This window comes from Bubalus kerabau, chromosome 1, assembly GCF_029407905.1.
Source record: "Bubalus kerabau isolate K-KA32 ecotype Philippines breed swamp buffalo chromosome 1, PCC_UOA_SB_1v2, whole genome shotgun sequence".
Classification (NCBI taxonomy): Eukaryota; Metazoa; Chordata; class Mammalia; order Artiodactyla; family Bovidae; genus Bubalus; species Bubalus kerabau.
In genome coordinates this window covers 187089074-187101873 of record NC_073624.1, presented here as the reverse complement: position 1 = coordinate 187101873, position 12800 = coordinate 187089074, and the positions used below count along the sequence as shown (strand labels likewise).

Below are 12800 nucleotides of genomic sequence, written 5' to 3'. Positions count from 1 at the left end.
TTTTTGTTTTCTGTCACCAGTGCCTGGGACCCAGCACATCTCATGAGGCCCCCAGCAGCTTTCCTTTCGTAGCACCAGCTGGCTCCTTTTTTCTAATCCCCAGAGAATCTATTTTTTCACTCCTTATTTGTATGCTGCTCTTGTTGGCCTGAGATATTTGAGGCACTTTGCTTTTTTATCAGAACAGGGAGCCCTGTGCCTTTCTCTGCCCAGCCCAAGTGCCTGGCCTGGGACTATGGCAGCCGTTTCCTGCTTCCAGACTCAGGGAATCCCCACCCAGGAACCACTGCAGGGCACAGCCCCTTTCAGCCTGGAAAGCTCAGCATCCGTCCTCCGCCCTGCGGAGGGTGCCTCCTGGTGTTGCACATCGACCCCTCAGTGTGGTAACAATGGCCCAGTTTTCTCCTCTGGACGAATAAGGGGGGTGCTGTTTCTACAAGGGGAAGGCAGGCTAGGGTCTGTCTACGCCCAAGAATAAACCAAATGATTTCATGGCACCATTGGTCCCTCCTCCTTTCTTCCTACTGTGGGGGCTGGAGAGGTGGCTCCTGTGCTGCTCCTGGGTCCAGGGTGGGGCCCCACTGGGTGGGAGCTTGTGCCAAGCACTCCGTACATACAGCTCTGTCTCTTAAGCCACCTATGCACACAGGCATTGCCCCATTTTATAGCTATGCAAAGTGAGCCTCAGAGAGGTAAAGTGAAAGGGCCTCTGGGTTTGGAGGGCCCTCGCCATTTCCAATTTTTTTTAAGTAAAGTTAATTTTTAAAAAACCCATTTATTTGGCTGTGTCAGGTCTTAGTCGTGGCACGTGGGTTCTTTGTGGTGACACAGAAGCTTAGTTGCCCCATAGCATGTGGGATCTTAGTTCCCCAACTAGGGACTGAACCTGTGTCCCCTGCACTGGAAGGCAGATTCTTAACCACTGGACCAACCAAAGTCCCCCCAATTTTTTATTGTTGAGATTCTGATTAAAAGATGCAGAGATGCCCAAACAGAGCTACAATAATTGTGATTACATTTTACATTTCTTTATAGAAAAAATCCCTGACATTTCTAATCCTCATGAAAGCACACAATGGAGCTATTTTTTTGTGCCTACACAGAGAATGTTGGACTGCAGCGAGTCACGAGAACGTCTGCAGCAGGATGTCACTGCAGTTTCTCATAACAGTCGATGGTGGTGCATCCGCTGTGGCGTGAATCACAGTAACAGGTTGCTCGTGATCCACGGCTTGGCTTCAGTTGGGAGCAGCAACTTCTGACAATACCGCTGTGCTGTGTGCAACTCCCAAGCTTTGAAAAGCTTCTGATGATCTCTGGGTCTCTGTGGGTGGGCAGGGGTTCCCCAAACAGGGGCCTGCATTTTAAGTCCTGGAAAATCCATTATCATCTTCGATCTTAGCCTGCTGATATGAGGCTCAGTTGGCCAGATGTCCAGTCTGATGGCAGGCCTTCTCTGCCAGTGGTCTTGGTTCCTCTTGGATTATGGAAGTCAGGGGGCCAGGGGTCCTTCTCTGGCCAGATAAGCGGCTTGTCATGAGCAAGCCCACCAAGTGATGTCTGAGAACTGGAAACCACCCCCCAAAAGACCCATGTTGACAAAAATACCACGATTGGCCATAACTAACTACTGAGAATTGCTTCGTCCAACTCAACATTAATGTTTACAGGAGTGGCTCAGCTAGGACTGGTCTGAGCAGCTCCTGTTGGATATGGGCCTGGGCCATCTCGAGTCTTTAAACTTGAATTCCTTAGCAGCTTCAGCTGCAGCCCTGTGGAAAGGGGCTGGGGGCTGGTGAAGCCCAGAGAGGGGAGGGGTCGCATAGGAATTGGGCCTGGCCTCCCCTCATCTGGGACACTGGTCCCTGCAGGGCTGGGAACGAAGTGCCCCTCCCCAACTCCCTGCACCCTCCTCCTAACCTGGGCCTGGCTCTCTCCCAGGGCTGGGAGAGAACAGGCGGGACGTGGCTGGGCAGTGCGGACAGCAACAGTGCCGGGCTGTCCTCCTTGGCCTTCCATACGCCCCCGCAGGGCTGTGCTTGTGGCCACACGGCCCTGGCACACAGAGAGTTACAGCGGGGGCCCCTCCCGGTCTCCAGGGCCCTGTCCCCTAGCAACAGCCCTGCCTGGCAGGACGCACAGCCAGCCCTGGGCAGAACGGGCAGGAGGCAGGCAGAGCGGCCACCCGGACTCCAGGACAGATCAAGGCAGCCAGTCCGTAGCCTGGTGGCTGAGCAGGAGCCCCCTCCAGATCTCTAGCCCATCCAGCCACCCAGAGAGCCCGGAGCCAGCATGGATGCTGTGGACACCACCATGGAGAAGCTCCGAGCCCAGTGCCTGTCCCGAGGGGCCTCGGGCATCCAGGGTGTGGCCAGGTGAGCTTACCTCTCACATCTCCCCGATCCCCGGTCCCACTGATCTTTTCGAACCCCACACCCCTGCCCCCCAGATTTTTTCGCCGTCTGGACCGGGATGGGAGCCGCTCCCTGGATGTAGGGGAGCTCCAGTGGGGCCTGGCTGAGCTGGGGCTGGTGCTGGACGCAGCGGAGATGGAGGGCGTGTGCAGGCGCTGGGACCGCGACGGCAGCGGGACTTTGGACCTGGAGGAGTTCCTGCGAGCGCTGCGGGTGAGCTGAGGGTGCAGCAGCGTCCCTTCCTCCCACTGGGGTGCTGCACTCTCCTGGGCTTGTCTGTGTCAGCGTGGAGACCAACGGGAGCCTCTGCACTTCATACCCCCCAGTCACCACCACACCCTCCCCAGCCCCCCATGTCCCAGGCCCGGGAGGCGGTCGTCGCAGCTGCGTTTGCCAAGCTGGACCGCAGTGGTGATGGCGTGGTGACTGTGGATGATCTCCGGGGAGTATACAGCGGCCGCACTCACCCAAAGGTGCGGAGCGGGGAGTGGACTGAAGAGCAGGTGCTCCGCCACTTCCTGGACAACTTTGACTCCTCCGAGAAGGACGGGCAGGTGGGTGCGTGCATACCCCGGTCCCTCGCCCACACCTCCAGACCCCCCCAACCACCTGTCTGCCCCCAGGTCACGCTGGCTGAGTTCCAGGACTACTACAGTGGTGTGAGCGCCTCCGTGGATACAGATGAGGAGTTTGTGGCCATGATGACCAGCGCCTGGCGGCTGTGAGCCGCGTACCCCCATGCAGCAGGCACCCTGGAGCCAGGGCCCCTCTCATCTGGGCTTGGAGCTAAGCAGCCCTGGGGTGGGGGTGGGGAGGAGTGTAGCCAGACTGAGGCCACAGAACCGGCTGAACCAGGTCTCCAGGTGTACTGCTTGGCCACCAGTCCCCCTGATGGGTCACTGGCTCAGGACCCCGGGGGAAGGGCCCCTTGCCCACATCGTGCTGATCCCAAACCTCCTCCCACCCCTGCTCAGTGAACCCTGCCTGCCAGCACCCCTACCCCTCCCTGTGGGTCCCTGGGAAGCCAAGCAGCACCTGACGGGGAAGCGGACAGCTCTTGTGTGAAGCCGGCCGCTGTGAGTCTCGGAAGGCGGCCGTTCTGGGTCACCTGCCCAGGTATGCAGAGGCCACCACCCTGTGGGCAGGCCAGGCTGCTTCCTGGTCAGGTTGTCCAGCTTCCTGAGGCCCCTGGGGCATGCAGGAGGCCAGCGTTTTAGTTAAAAGTTTTAATGTAGTTCCCAAATACATTTCATATGACAATCTTACATAAATGTTCCAAAACACGTGGGCATTATCTGGTTTTACTTGTCACTAGTTGACTAAGGCTTAAAGCAGAGAAGTGTGACCGGATCTGCTGGGGGGGCCTTTGGTGATGTCCCGTGGCTCAGGCGCGGCTGCAGGGCCACCCCGGGGTGCGGGTGGCGTGGCTCAGACGGCCTCCTCACCCTGTCAGGGCGGGCGGGCGGGTTCCTGTGAACCCCTGGAGCCCTGTGCACAGAGACCTCCTCTGCGAGCCCTGATGTGGGGGGAGGCAGCGCCCCGCTGCTCTTGGCCATGCTCCGGGGTGGGGCAAGCAGAGGGCGCGCTCCTGTGTGTGCTGCGAGCACAGGTTCTGCCTGCTGTCTGAAACTGCTCTGCTTGCTGCCCCCTCCTCGAAGCCCCACCAGGGTTCCCCTCTCAGAGGCCCCCAGCCCTCGACAGTGCTGGGGGCAGAGCCATCCAGGGCCTGGTGAGGGAAGAACGGCCAAGAGCAGGAAGTAGGCTTGTACCCATGTACCCGAGGCTGGGTGACCCATGTCATGGGCACAGACAGGATGGAGCGCCCCCCACAACATCCAGTGACCCTTTTCTAGACAAGCTCTCTAGGCCCAGGGCCCAACCTGTCCACACCCCAAGACTCGGCCTGGAGGAATCCCAGGTGGGGAACCCATGGGGCTGGCTCTCGAGCAGTCCCGAGCGCCCCCAGCATGGGGGCTGGGGTCACAGGGGGAACCAGGGTGCAGCCCACAACGCAGCCACGCCTGCTCGACACACAGAAGTGCCTTGCTCGACCTAGGAAACCAACACAAAGCCTTGGGGGGAGAAAAGATCTAAAAATAAAACCCCCAAGTCAGAACGTGGGGGCGGGAGGTAAAGATGGTGGTAACAGACGGTCCAGCAGGCCCAGTGTTACACTGTGAGACGGCCCGGCGGCCTGGGCAGGCGGCAGGGGAAGCCGGCGACACAGGGAGGGCAGGGTGAAGAAACGAGGTGTCCCAGTCCCAGTGAGAAGCCGTGACAAGTCTTAATGTGCCATTTCAATTCAAGGTGGGGAGGGAAGAAATGTTCTTTTTCGTTTTGCTCATCAATATGATGAGGTTCGTGTCCCAAACCACATTCAGGCAGTTCCCGAGTCTGCTTCTGAACGGGACGTGCGGATCCAGACTGTGGCCAACCCAGCGGGGAGTGTGGTTCCCGAGCCCCGTGCCTCGATGCTGCCGGGGGAGGGGCGGGCGGGCAGACAGACGGACAAAGCAGCAGGCTCGCGGCGGCTGGCTCCTGGCGCTATGTGCTCCCGGCCGTCTGCCCATCGCCTTCATCGCCGGCACCTGTGGGAAGCGGTGGCCTTGCCGTCAGGTCCTTGCCTGGGACAGAGCCCCCACCCCAGGCCACGATGGGACACCCGACTCACCGCCTGTGGGGGCCCCCGATGGGGTCAGCACATCGTCGTCATCACTGTCGTCCTCGTTGGATGGGGCGGTCCCAGGTTCAGGGGCCGGTGCCTTGGCCTCCTGCTCCTGCTCCACGCGACTACGCAGGGCCAGGATGCGGTGGTGCAGGGCCGCGTACAGCTGGCCTGTATCCTTGGAGCTGGCCTGGGGGCAGAGGGGAGACCCCTCCTCAGTCAACTCCAGGACTCGGAGTGGGGAGCCTGACCTTCCTCCTCAACAAACTCCAGGGCAGCAAACAGAAGCTCCGGCGGGCGCAGGGCTTGTCCTCCCAAGGGGTCACAGAGCCCGCGACCAGGCCAGCCCTCCTGACCCTGGAGGCCTCCCGCTCTCCCTGGCCAGGCCCCCGTGCAGGGCACCCAGTGCTGGACGTGGAGCTGGCCGCTTGTGTCCGGCAGCCACCTGGCCTCTACCTGGGGCTGCTCACCGAGATCAGGAAGACCTTCACGCCCTGGTCCTCAGTGTCCATGGCCGTGATGCGGATGCTCTTCTCGCTGGCCTTGTCCATCTGCATCTGGGCCCACAGCTTGGTGTTGAGGATCAGTCGCAGGCTGCCCTGGGTCCGCATCACTGCAACCAGTGAGGACGTCAGTCCTGCCCGGCCCCACCCAACCCCAGGAAAACAGACACACCTGCAGGAAAGTCAACATCCCAGGGAGGAATCCCGCGACAGCCTCCCACCCGCCCATCTGCCGAGCAGCAGCCCTGGCACCCCCGCCACTGAGGTGCATGCAGGGGGTGGAGGTGGTGCCTGGACGGGGCTTCCCAGGAAAGGGGCCAGTTAGGCGGCAGTAGGGGGCATGCTGCATGGGGTGGGCTGCACACTGGGGACATGGCACATGAAGCTGACACCCCCTGACTGTCGCCACCCACAGGCCAAGGTCCAGCTCCTGCCCCGTGAGGAGGAGCTGAACCCTAGGAGGAAATGCTGGGGCTGACCGCTGCTCAGAGCGTCCCTTGGGAGTGGCCGAGGACAGCACGCAGTAGAGAGAAGCTGGGACAGACCCTTCCTCCAGGAAACGCAGGTGAGACCCGAGTTCCACCCACAGCCAGCCCAAGGTCAACGTCGTCCTGCTTGACCTGTCCCGGGCTACCCACCCCCAACCCCGTCTACGCTCCAACCTTGAAAACCTGGGGCAGGTTAGATGTGGTCACCCCAACCCAGATGCCCCCTACCCCACCCCTCAAGGTGAGCTCTGAGGGAAGGTCTGTGCCAAGGGTCAAAGGCTGTGTGGGGTGAAAGGAGGGCATGGCCAGAAAGGACCTCAACGAGAAGGGGAGGGCATGGCTGCAAGGAGGCTGGTCACAGGCTGATGACCAGGGGAAAAGCCATGAGCTGGGGTCTTGAAATCCTGTGCCCTCTCTGCCCTCTGCTTGCACGTTTCCATTAGAAACATTGAAAAAGAAACAAAGGGATGTCTACGGGCAGGGGTGCAAAGACCTGTGCCCGAACAGGAGGGCCATTTCCATTTCTGTTCCAATTCTGAGCCCAAGCACATAAAAACACCGTTGAAAGGACACATCGCAAGCTACACCTGGGCCAGGGATCGACACTTCTGTAAAGGCCGGACGACAACTTTTAATTTGGGAGGATAACTTACAAAAAGAAAAAGATGAGTACACATGTCTCATACATATGCAAACACACTCACACACATACTTTTTGTAACAATCATACTTCCAGGAATAAAATTCATGTAAAAAATGGTACAAGAAACATTATCTATGAGCCAAGAAAAATTAGGAACCCAAATGTCCATCAAAAGGGAAATGGCTATTCAGTCAGTGGAATATTAAGGTGGAAGTTTTTCAAGAACTTTTTAAGTCACGTTTTAAGGCAAATGCAACAACACAGGAACATGCTCACTAAAGAGAGTGAAGAGAGCAAGACAGGATCGCCCCACTTCCTTAGAAAAGAGCCACAGAGCAGGAACAGACCTACCAAAACGTTCTCAGCAGGGATTTCCCTTTTTCATAGAGATTTTAGCTGATGTTTGATTTCTTTGTTTTCCTACCATAAAACAACTGGCACTTTTATTATCGAAAAATAAGTTCAAAAACTGCTGAATCTTTTTATCTATTTTCACAGTCAGAAAGAGAATCAGAGAAGGACTGGCGGTGGAAGCCTCTGGGCTGGGTGGGATGGGTCCTCCAGGTTGAGGGCTGGCCATAGACACACGTCGGGGGCCCCGAATCCCCCAGGCCCTCCATGGGAACCCGGCCACAGCTCACCTAGTCGGGACTGCAACGTCCCGTCGTCAGTTGACGCCATGTCGTTAAGTCTGAGCAGTCCCCGGCCTCTCTCCACCCACGACTGCGATGTCTTGTCAAAGACAAACAGCTTACATTGGATCTGCAACACAAGGCGAGCGTGCATGAACCACCAGGCTCAACAAACTACAGTCCGGGGGACACATCTGGCCTTGGCCACTTTTCTGTCCTGCTTTCAAGCTAAAATGGATTTTACATTTTCAGAAGAGTATTAAAAAAAAAATCACTATGGAAATGCAAATCAAAACCACAATGTGGGGGACTTCTCTGGTGGTCCTGTGGTTAAGAATCTGTCTTCCAGTACAGGGGACACGGGTTCACCCCTGGTTGGGGAACTAAGATCCTACATGTTATAAGGCAGCTAAGACCTGACACAGCTAAGTAAATAAAAAGATAAAAATAAAAAAATCCACAATGTGATACCACTTCACACTCACTAGGATGGCTGTAACCAAAGGACAGATGAAACAGGTGTTGGAGGATGTGGAGAAAGCAGAACCCTCACACCTTGCTGATGGGAATGGGAACTGGTGCAGCCGCTGTGGAAAACTGCTCTTTAAAGTGTTAAACATGGAGTTATTACACAGCCCAGAAATCCCACTTGTAAGTATCTACCCAAGAAGAGTGAAGCAGGCGTGCCCCGAGAAAGCTGTACGTGAGTGTCCATGGGCATCATTCTTAATCCCCCCAGGGTGGAAACAAAGCAGGTGTCCACCAACAGGGGATGGGATGAGCAAACGTAGTCCACCTGTACAGGGGACAGTCACTCAGTCATGAAGAACGAGGCTCTGACACATGCTCCAACAGGGACGAACCCCAGAGACAACCCAGTATGAGTCTGCTGACATGAAACACCCAGAACAGGCACGTCCACATAGACAGAGAGAGGATTCCTGGTAGCCAGGGCCTGGGGGAGAAGGGGATGGGGAAATCACTGCTGAAGGGCAATGGGCATAAGGCGTCTTTTTTGGGGGCAAAAATGTTCTAAAGTAGTGATGACATTTGAACAACTCTCTGAATGTGCTAAAAACCACTGTACTGTACATTTTAAAAAAGGTGAATTTCATAGTATGTGCACTGTATCTCATCAAAGCTGTTTTATGTTTAAAAAAGTGCAACAGAGACCATAAGTGACCCTTTACAGAGAGAAGTCCGTAGATCTTCATAAGTCAGCATCTCTTGACAGTAAAATGAATCTGAGTAGGGATAAGCAGTACCACAGAAAACTCCCCAATGCCACATGTTTGTGGTTTACAGACACACACTCGGGTAAGTGGGGAAGGATGAAGGGCAGATGTAGCCCTACCGCCCTGGACCTGCTGCCCCAGGAGGGGAGGACCGTGGGGACGTGGCAGGAGGGCTGTGAAGTCTGGGCTAAGAGGAGGACACTGGGACAAGACAGTCACAGCTGCTAAGGGGCGGCAGGAACAAGTGTCTGTTTCAGGTCTGTAATTTGTCCTGAGACAGGCCATGTGGCTCTAGCCCCCGGCACCACAAGCAGGTGGGCACTCACCTGCAGCACGTTGCTCTCGGCCTCCTCCCCGGTGATGACCTCCACCTTCTCTAGCAGGCACTTCCGCGCCGTCGCCTTGGTGTAGGCGGCTGCCGACTCGGCCAGGGACTCTGCAATGTGATTAGATGACATTGACTACTGACTTGGTTGGGGGTGACGGTGTACCTCATGGGACACCCCAAGGGGACCAGTGCCTCTGGGAGCCACACCTTGGCCCACAGGGGACCCTGCTAATGCACCCTGTGGCTCTGCCGGGAGCGGCCAGCACAGCTCCAGTTCCCACTCTCCTGGCTCCAGGGAGAACAGAAGATAGCGAGACCTCTGAGGGTGCTGAAGAGCACCCACTCAGCCACCTCGGTTGGGGACAGACACCTCACCCCATCTGGGTCACCAGGCAGTGCCTGGGCCTGGCTGTCCTGAGCTGGCCAAGCCCCCTTCTGCTAACTGGATGCCAGCACCCAGGGCTGGGGTTCACAGTGTCCCCGGCCACCCTCCTGGACAGGACCAAGGCCTACCTTTCTCAGGAGTGGCTTCCTGGGACGAGGACTCGGATCCGGACTCTGCCGCTGTGTTTTCTCTGTTGGCATCTGAGCTGAGTTCATTTAACTTGGGCGGGCTCTGTGGGCAGTGAAGGTATACAGAAGAAGGTGGGTATGTGGGGAGGTGGTCCCAGTGGGCTGACCGCTGTGGACAGGAAGCCCCTCTGCTGGGAGGTGGCTCTCGGCACGTTCTCTTCTGGGCAGAGGGTTTCTCTCGGCCAGCTTCCCTTTTGGAGCCGGGGGACCTGCCCAGCCCCAGTCCCTCTCCACTCAGTGCTCACCGAGCATCCTCAGACGACACCCTAGACACAGGCCTATCCTGGATGTTGTATGTGAACTGCCTCTGGAGCCTCTGTGGCATCACCCGGAGGCGGGGGCCACCAACTGACCACAGGCCACCTGGTCACCTTGGTCTGTGAGGCAATTCTTTGACTACTTCATTGTAATCGAAAAAGGACACTACTGATACTCAAGAAAAGCAGCAGGGAGTTCCTCAGCATAATAAACACAGAGACCAAGGTGCCAGGAGTCAGGTGAGCCCCCGACAGCACCTGAGCCACCCTCACAAATGGACACAATGGGGGTGGGAATGCATGGTTGGGGGAATAAAAGGAAAAAAAGAAGGCAGCAGGTGACAATTCTGGAAGCCCATCCTGGGCCAGAAGACGACCCGAGGGTGTTGTGTGTTATGGGTGCAGGGGACACTGTGGGGGCCCGTCCGAGGCTGCCACCCCTACCACCCTCTCCGTGCTGTGGCCTCACAGTCGGGGTGGGGCCACCCTCCCCTGGTGTCAGAGGTGGCTCGTGGTGGTCCCAGCAGCACACAGCTGAGGGCTCTGGCCGACAGCTGTCCCCACCCTGCCCTGAGATGAGTAATGACAGGAAGCGCAACCCAGGCTCCCGCACAGCCTCCCTGGGCCGCCAGGTCTGTCCCTCCTGCCCCTGCACGCTGTTTAGGCTGAGTCTGAGTTGGGTCTTCTTTCTCTTACTCGACAAAAGAGAGCACTCTAAGGTCACAGGACACGACACAGCAGGCACACCCCCGTGCCCCTGTGACCTGCGGGTGGCTCTGAAAGTCTCTGGGCCCCAAGGATCGTCCCCACGGGGTCACTCACCAGCACGCGCTCACTCATGTTCTGGCCAAACACAAATTTGCTGGTGGCGGCGTCGGCACTGTTGGTTGCGTTCTCTAAACTGCAGAGGAGACGCACTCTGAGTGAGTGTGGGGCGGCCGGGGCACAGGGCCAGCGGCGTGCACGCCTGCACACACAATGCGCACGGCTGGAGCGGAAAGCAGCCGAGGCCCCGCAAGGCCAAGCGGGCCGGTCTGCCTCGCCAGGGGCAGGCCCCCACAGGCTCTGGGCTGGGCCCCACCGGGAGGCAGACAGGAAGCCTTGGCTCTGGTTGCCTGGCACCAACTGCTCAGTCACTGTGTGACACAGCGGACGCCCACCCGCCCACCCCCGGAGGAGGGCACCACAGAGGCGGAGTGCAGGGGCCATCCGCCCACTCCCCGAAGACATGACCCCGAGATGTGCTGCAGCTCTCTGGACTCCCCCCCCGCGGCCCCACACCAAGGAGGTGACACCTCCTACCAGGCTGCTGGGGGGTGACAAAGGATGGCCCTCAGGGAGCGCTCGGCAAACGGCCGCTGCCATGGCCGTCACACTTCATCCAGATTAAGACATCATAGGCTGCACACGCCTCCCAATGTGGGAAACACTGAGGTGCATAAAACATGTCTTAAAATAACTGATGTGCTCCACTAACTGGGGGCCAGGTTGCTGAACAGCAGGTCACTGTTCCCGCCAGGCCTCTTGGAGGCTGGCGTCTGCACGGTGCCCGCCCGGCTGGCCCGACTCCCAGGCAGGGTGTGCCTTCCTCCCCAGACACCCCAGCAGCCTGGCTGCGGGTGAACGCCCCCGCCAGCAGCGCCAACAGGGAGCCCGGATCCAGCACCTGGTGACGGAGGTCACTCCCAGGATGGGCTGGACAACCCCACGGGACTGCAGTCCTGCCTCAGCTGTCCACTGCAGCGCCTCCCCCCCAGCCCCAAATCCTGGACCCTCCACACCTCCACCAAGTAGGGAAGGAGGGCTGGAGGTGACTGGAGTTTGGCTGCCTGGGCCCCCCACCCTCCCGAGGAAGGACTGGGCTGGTCCAGGGACAGCGGGTGACCGTGGGTCCCCTTGAGGCGGAGGCTTCCCCGAGCAAGGCTAGGCACCAGCCTGAGGCGCACACCTGGAGCTGATGTACTGAAGGAAGTAGTTGGTCGCAGCTGGCGTCTCTGAACTGGGGTGTCCGGCGTTCTCCATGTCTGCCACTTCAGTGTTCTCATTGATCAACTGGGAAATGAGAGAAAACACTGCTCAGGGCATGGCATGTTCAGGGCCTCAGCAGCTCAGCCCATCTGTACATGCCCTGTGTGACACACAGCTCCATCTACAGGCATGCATCCTGGGGGTTACAGTTAAGATGTAAAAACAGCCCATGAGGTGCTGGGCAGCCTTTTCTCCTCTGTTTAAAAAAAACTCAGGCTGGCAACCTGTTGGCATTTTCCACCAATGCTTCTGTACCAAGAGATCACAGATCATGTACAAATTTCATATTTTAAAGGGTTCATCATAAACAGAAGCCTCATTTCTCGAGGCTTCTTTTAAGCCAACTGTCGTGCTGCCCTGGTTAAACACATTCTCCAATGCAATTCTCCTGGGAACACTGTGAGGTGGGTGTTAGCGACCATGTTCTGAGAGAGGAAGCAGAGGCTCAGACGGGTTAAGAAACCACACCTTCAAGTCACTCTCCATGCAGAAGCCAGGATGTGGCCCTGAGACCCAGGGGCCTCCATGAGATGCTGCCCCACCCCAATCTCAAGGCAGCATGGAAGACTCGACCTGAAGGCCCAGGTCTCTCTTTTCCTGCTTCCTGCTCCGGGAAGGGAGCGGCTGCCAAGGGACTCGTTATTTTGCCTGAAGCTGTGCAACGTCAACACCTACTTCTGTGTCTCTGGGGGCATCCGTGCTTCTGCTGGACAGCGGGCACCAAAGGAAGCAGCTAGTGCTGCTGGACACCTTCCCTGCACCCCAGACTCTGGTCTCCTCATTTCAGGGCTCCCCACCCTCATCACTGACCCCGCACCCAGATGGTTCCGAGTGGGGAGGGGGCATCCCGGGCACTGCAGCGTGTTGGTCAGCATCTCTGGCCTCCACCTACTTAGCATCAGTGGCATCTACTCTCCAGCTGTGACAATGACTGGTGTCCCCAGACCCAGCCTCCAGGAGCTCCTGCCAGATGAGCTGATGTACGTGGTGCAGAGGGATCTTCTGCACCCAGGGCTGGGACAGGTCTCCCAGAG

General features: G+C 57.9%; 2 protein-coding genes across 13 annotated transcripts in view; one reads left to right on the top strand and one right to left on the bottom strand.

Moving 5' to 3' along the window:
• The first annotated feature begins 2000 nt into the window (after positions 1-2000).
• CAPS (calcyphosine) lies at positions 2001-3503 on the top strand. The gene is made up of 4 exons (XM_055546499.1): positions 2001-2375; positions 2450-2627; positions 2762-2968; positions 3038-3503. The coding sequence occupies exons 1-4, from the start codon at positions 2293-2295 to the stop codon at positions 3137-3139; spliced, it is 570 nt and encodes a 189-aa protein (XP_055402474.1). The 5' UTR covers positions 2001-2292; the 3' UTR covers positions 3140-3503.
• A 122-nt stretch (positions 3504-3625) lies between these two features.
• RANBP3 (RAN binding protein 3) overlaps positions 3626-12800 on the bottom strand; it is a 50663-nt gene continuing 41488 nt past the window's right edge. For 8 of the 12 annotated variants that reach the window (XM_055546430.1, XM_055546446.1, XM_055546455.1 and 5 more), the window contains 8 exons: positions 11687-11790; positions 10561-10705; positions 9422-9524; positions 8907-9016; positions 7355-7475; positions 5550-5692; positions 5086-5269; positions 3626-5002 (listed from right to left, as the gene is read on the bottom strand). In XM_055546430.1, the coding sequence (XP_055402405.1) occupies positions 4959-5002; positions 5086-5269; positions 5550-5692; positions 7355-7475; positions 8907-9016; positions 9422-9524; positions 10561-10705; positions 11687-11790 (954 nt within the window). In that variant the 3' untranslated portion in view covers positions 3626-4958. The remainder of the gene's footprint in view (positions 5003-5085; positions 5270-5549; positions 5693-7354; positions 7476-8906; positions 9017-9421; positions 9525-10560; positions 10706-11686; positions 11791-12800) is intronic. The other 4 variants (XM_055546441.1, XM_055546448.1, XM_055546466.1 and 1 more) reach the window with 1 other exon arrangement.

What these genes read in the sequence shown, in the direction of transcription:
- CAPS (XM_055546499.1), top strand. Translation starts at nt 2,293, where the DNA reads ATGGATGCTGTGGACACCACCATGGAGAAGCTCCGAGCCCAGTGCCTG. An exon ending in GGCATCCAGGGTGTGGCCAG is followed by an intron (nt 2,376 to 2,449) that starts GTGAGCTTACCT and finishes CCTGCCCCCCAG; the next exon opens with ATTTTTTCGCCGTCTGGACC. An exon ending in AGTTCCTGCGAGCGCTGCGG is followed by an intron (nt 2,628 to 2,761) that starts GTGAGCTGAGGG and finishes CACCCTCCCCAG; the next exon opens with CCCCCCATGTCCCAGGCCCG.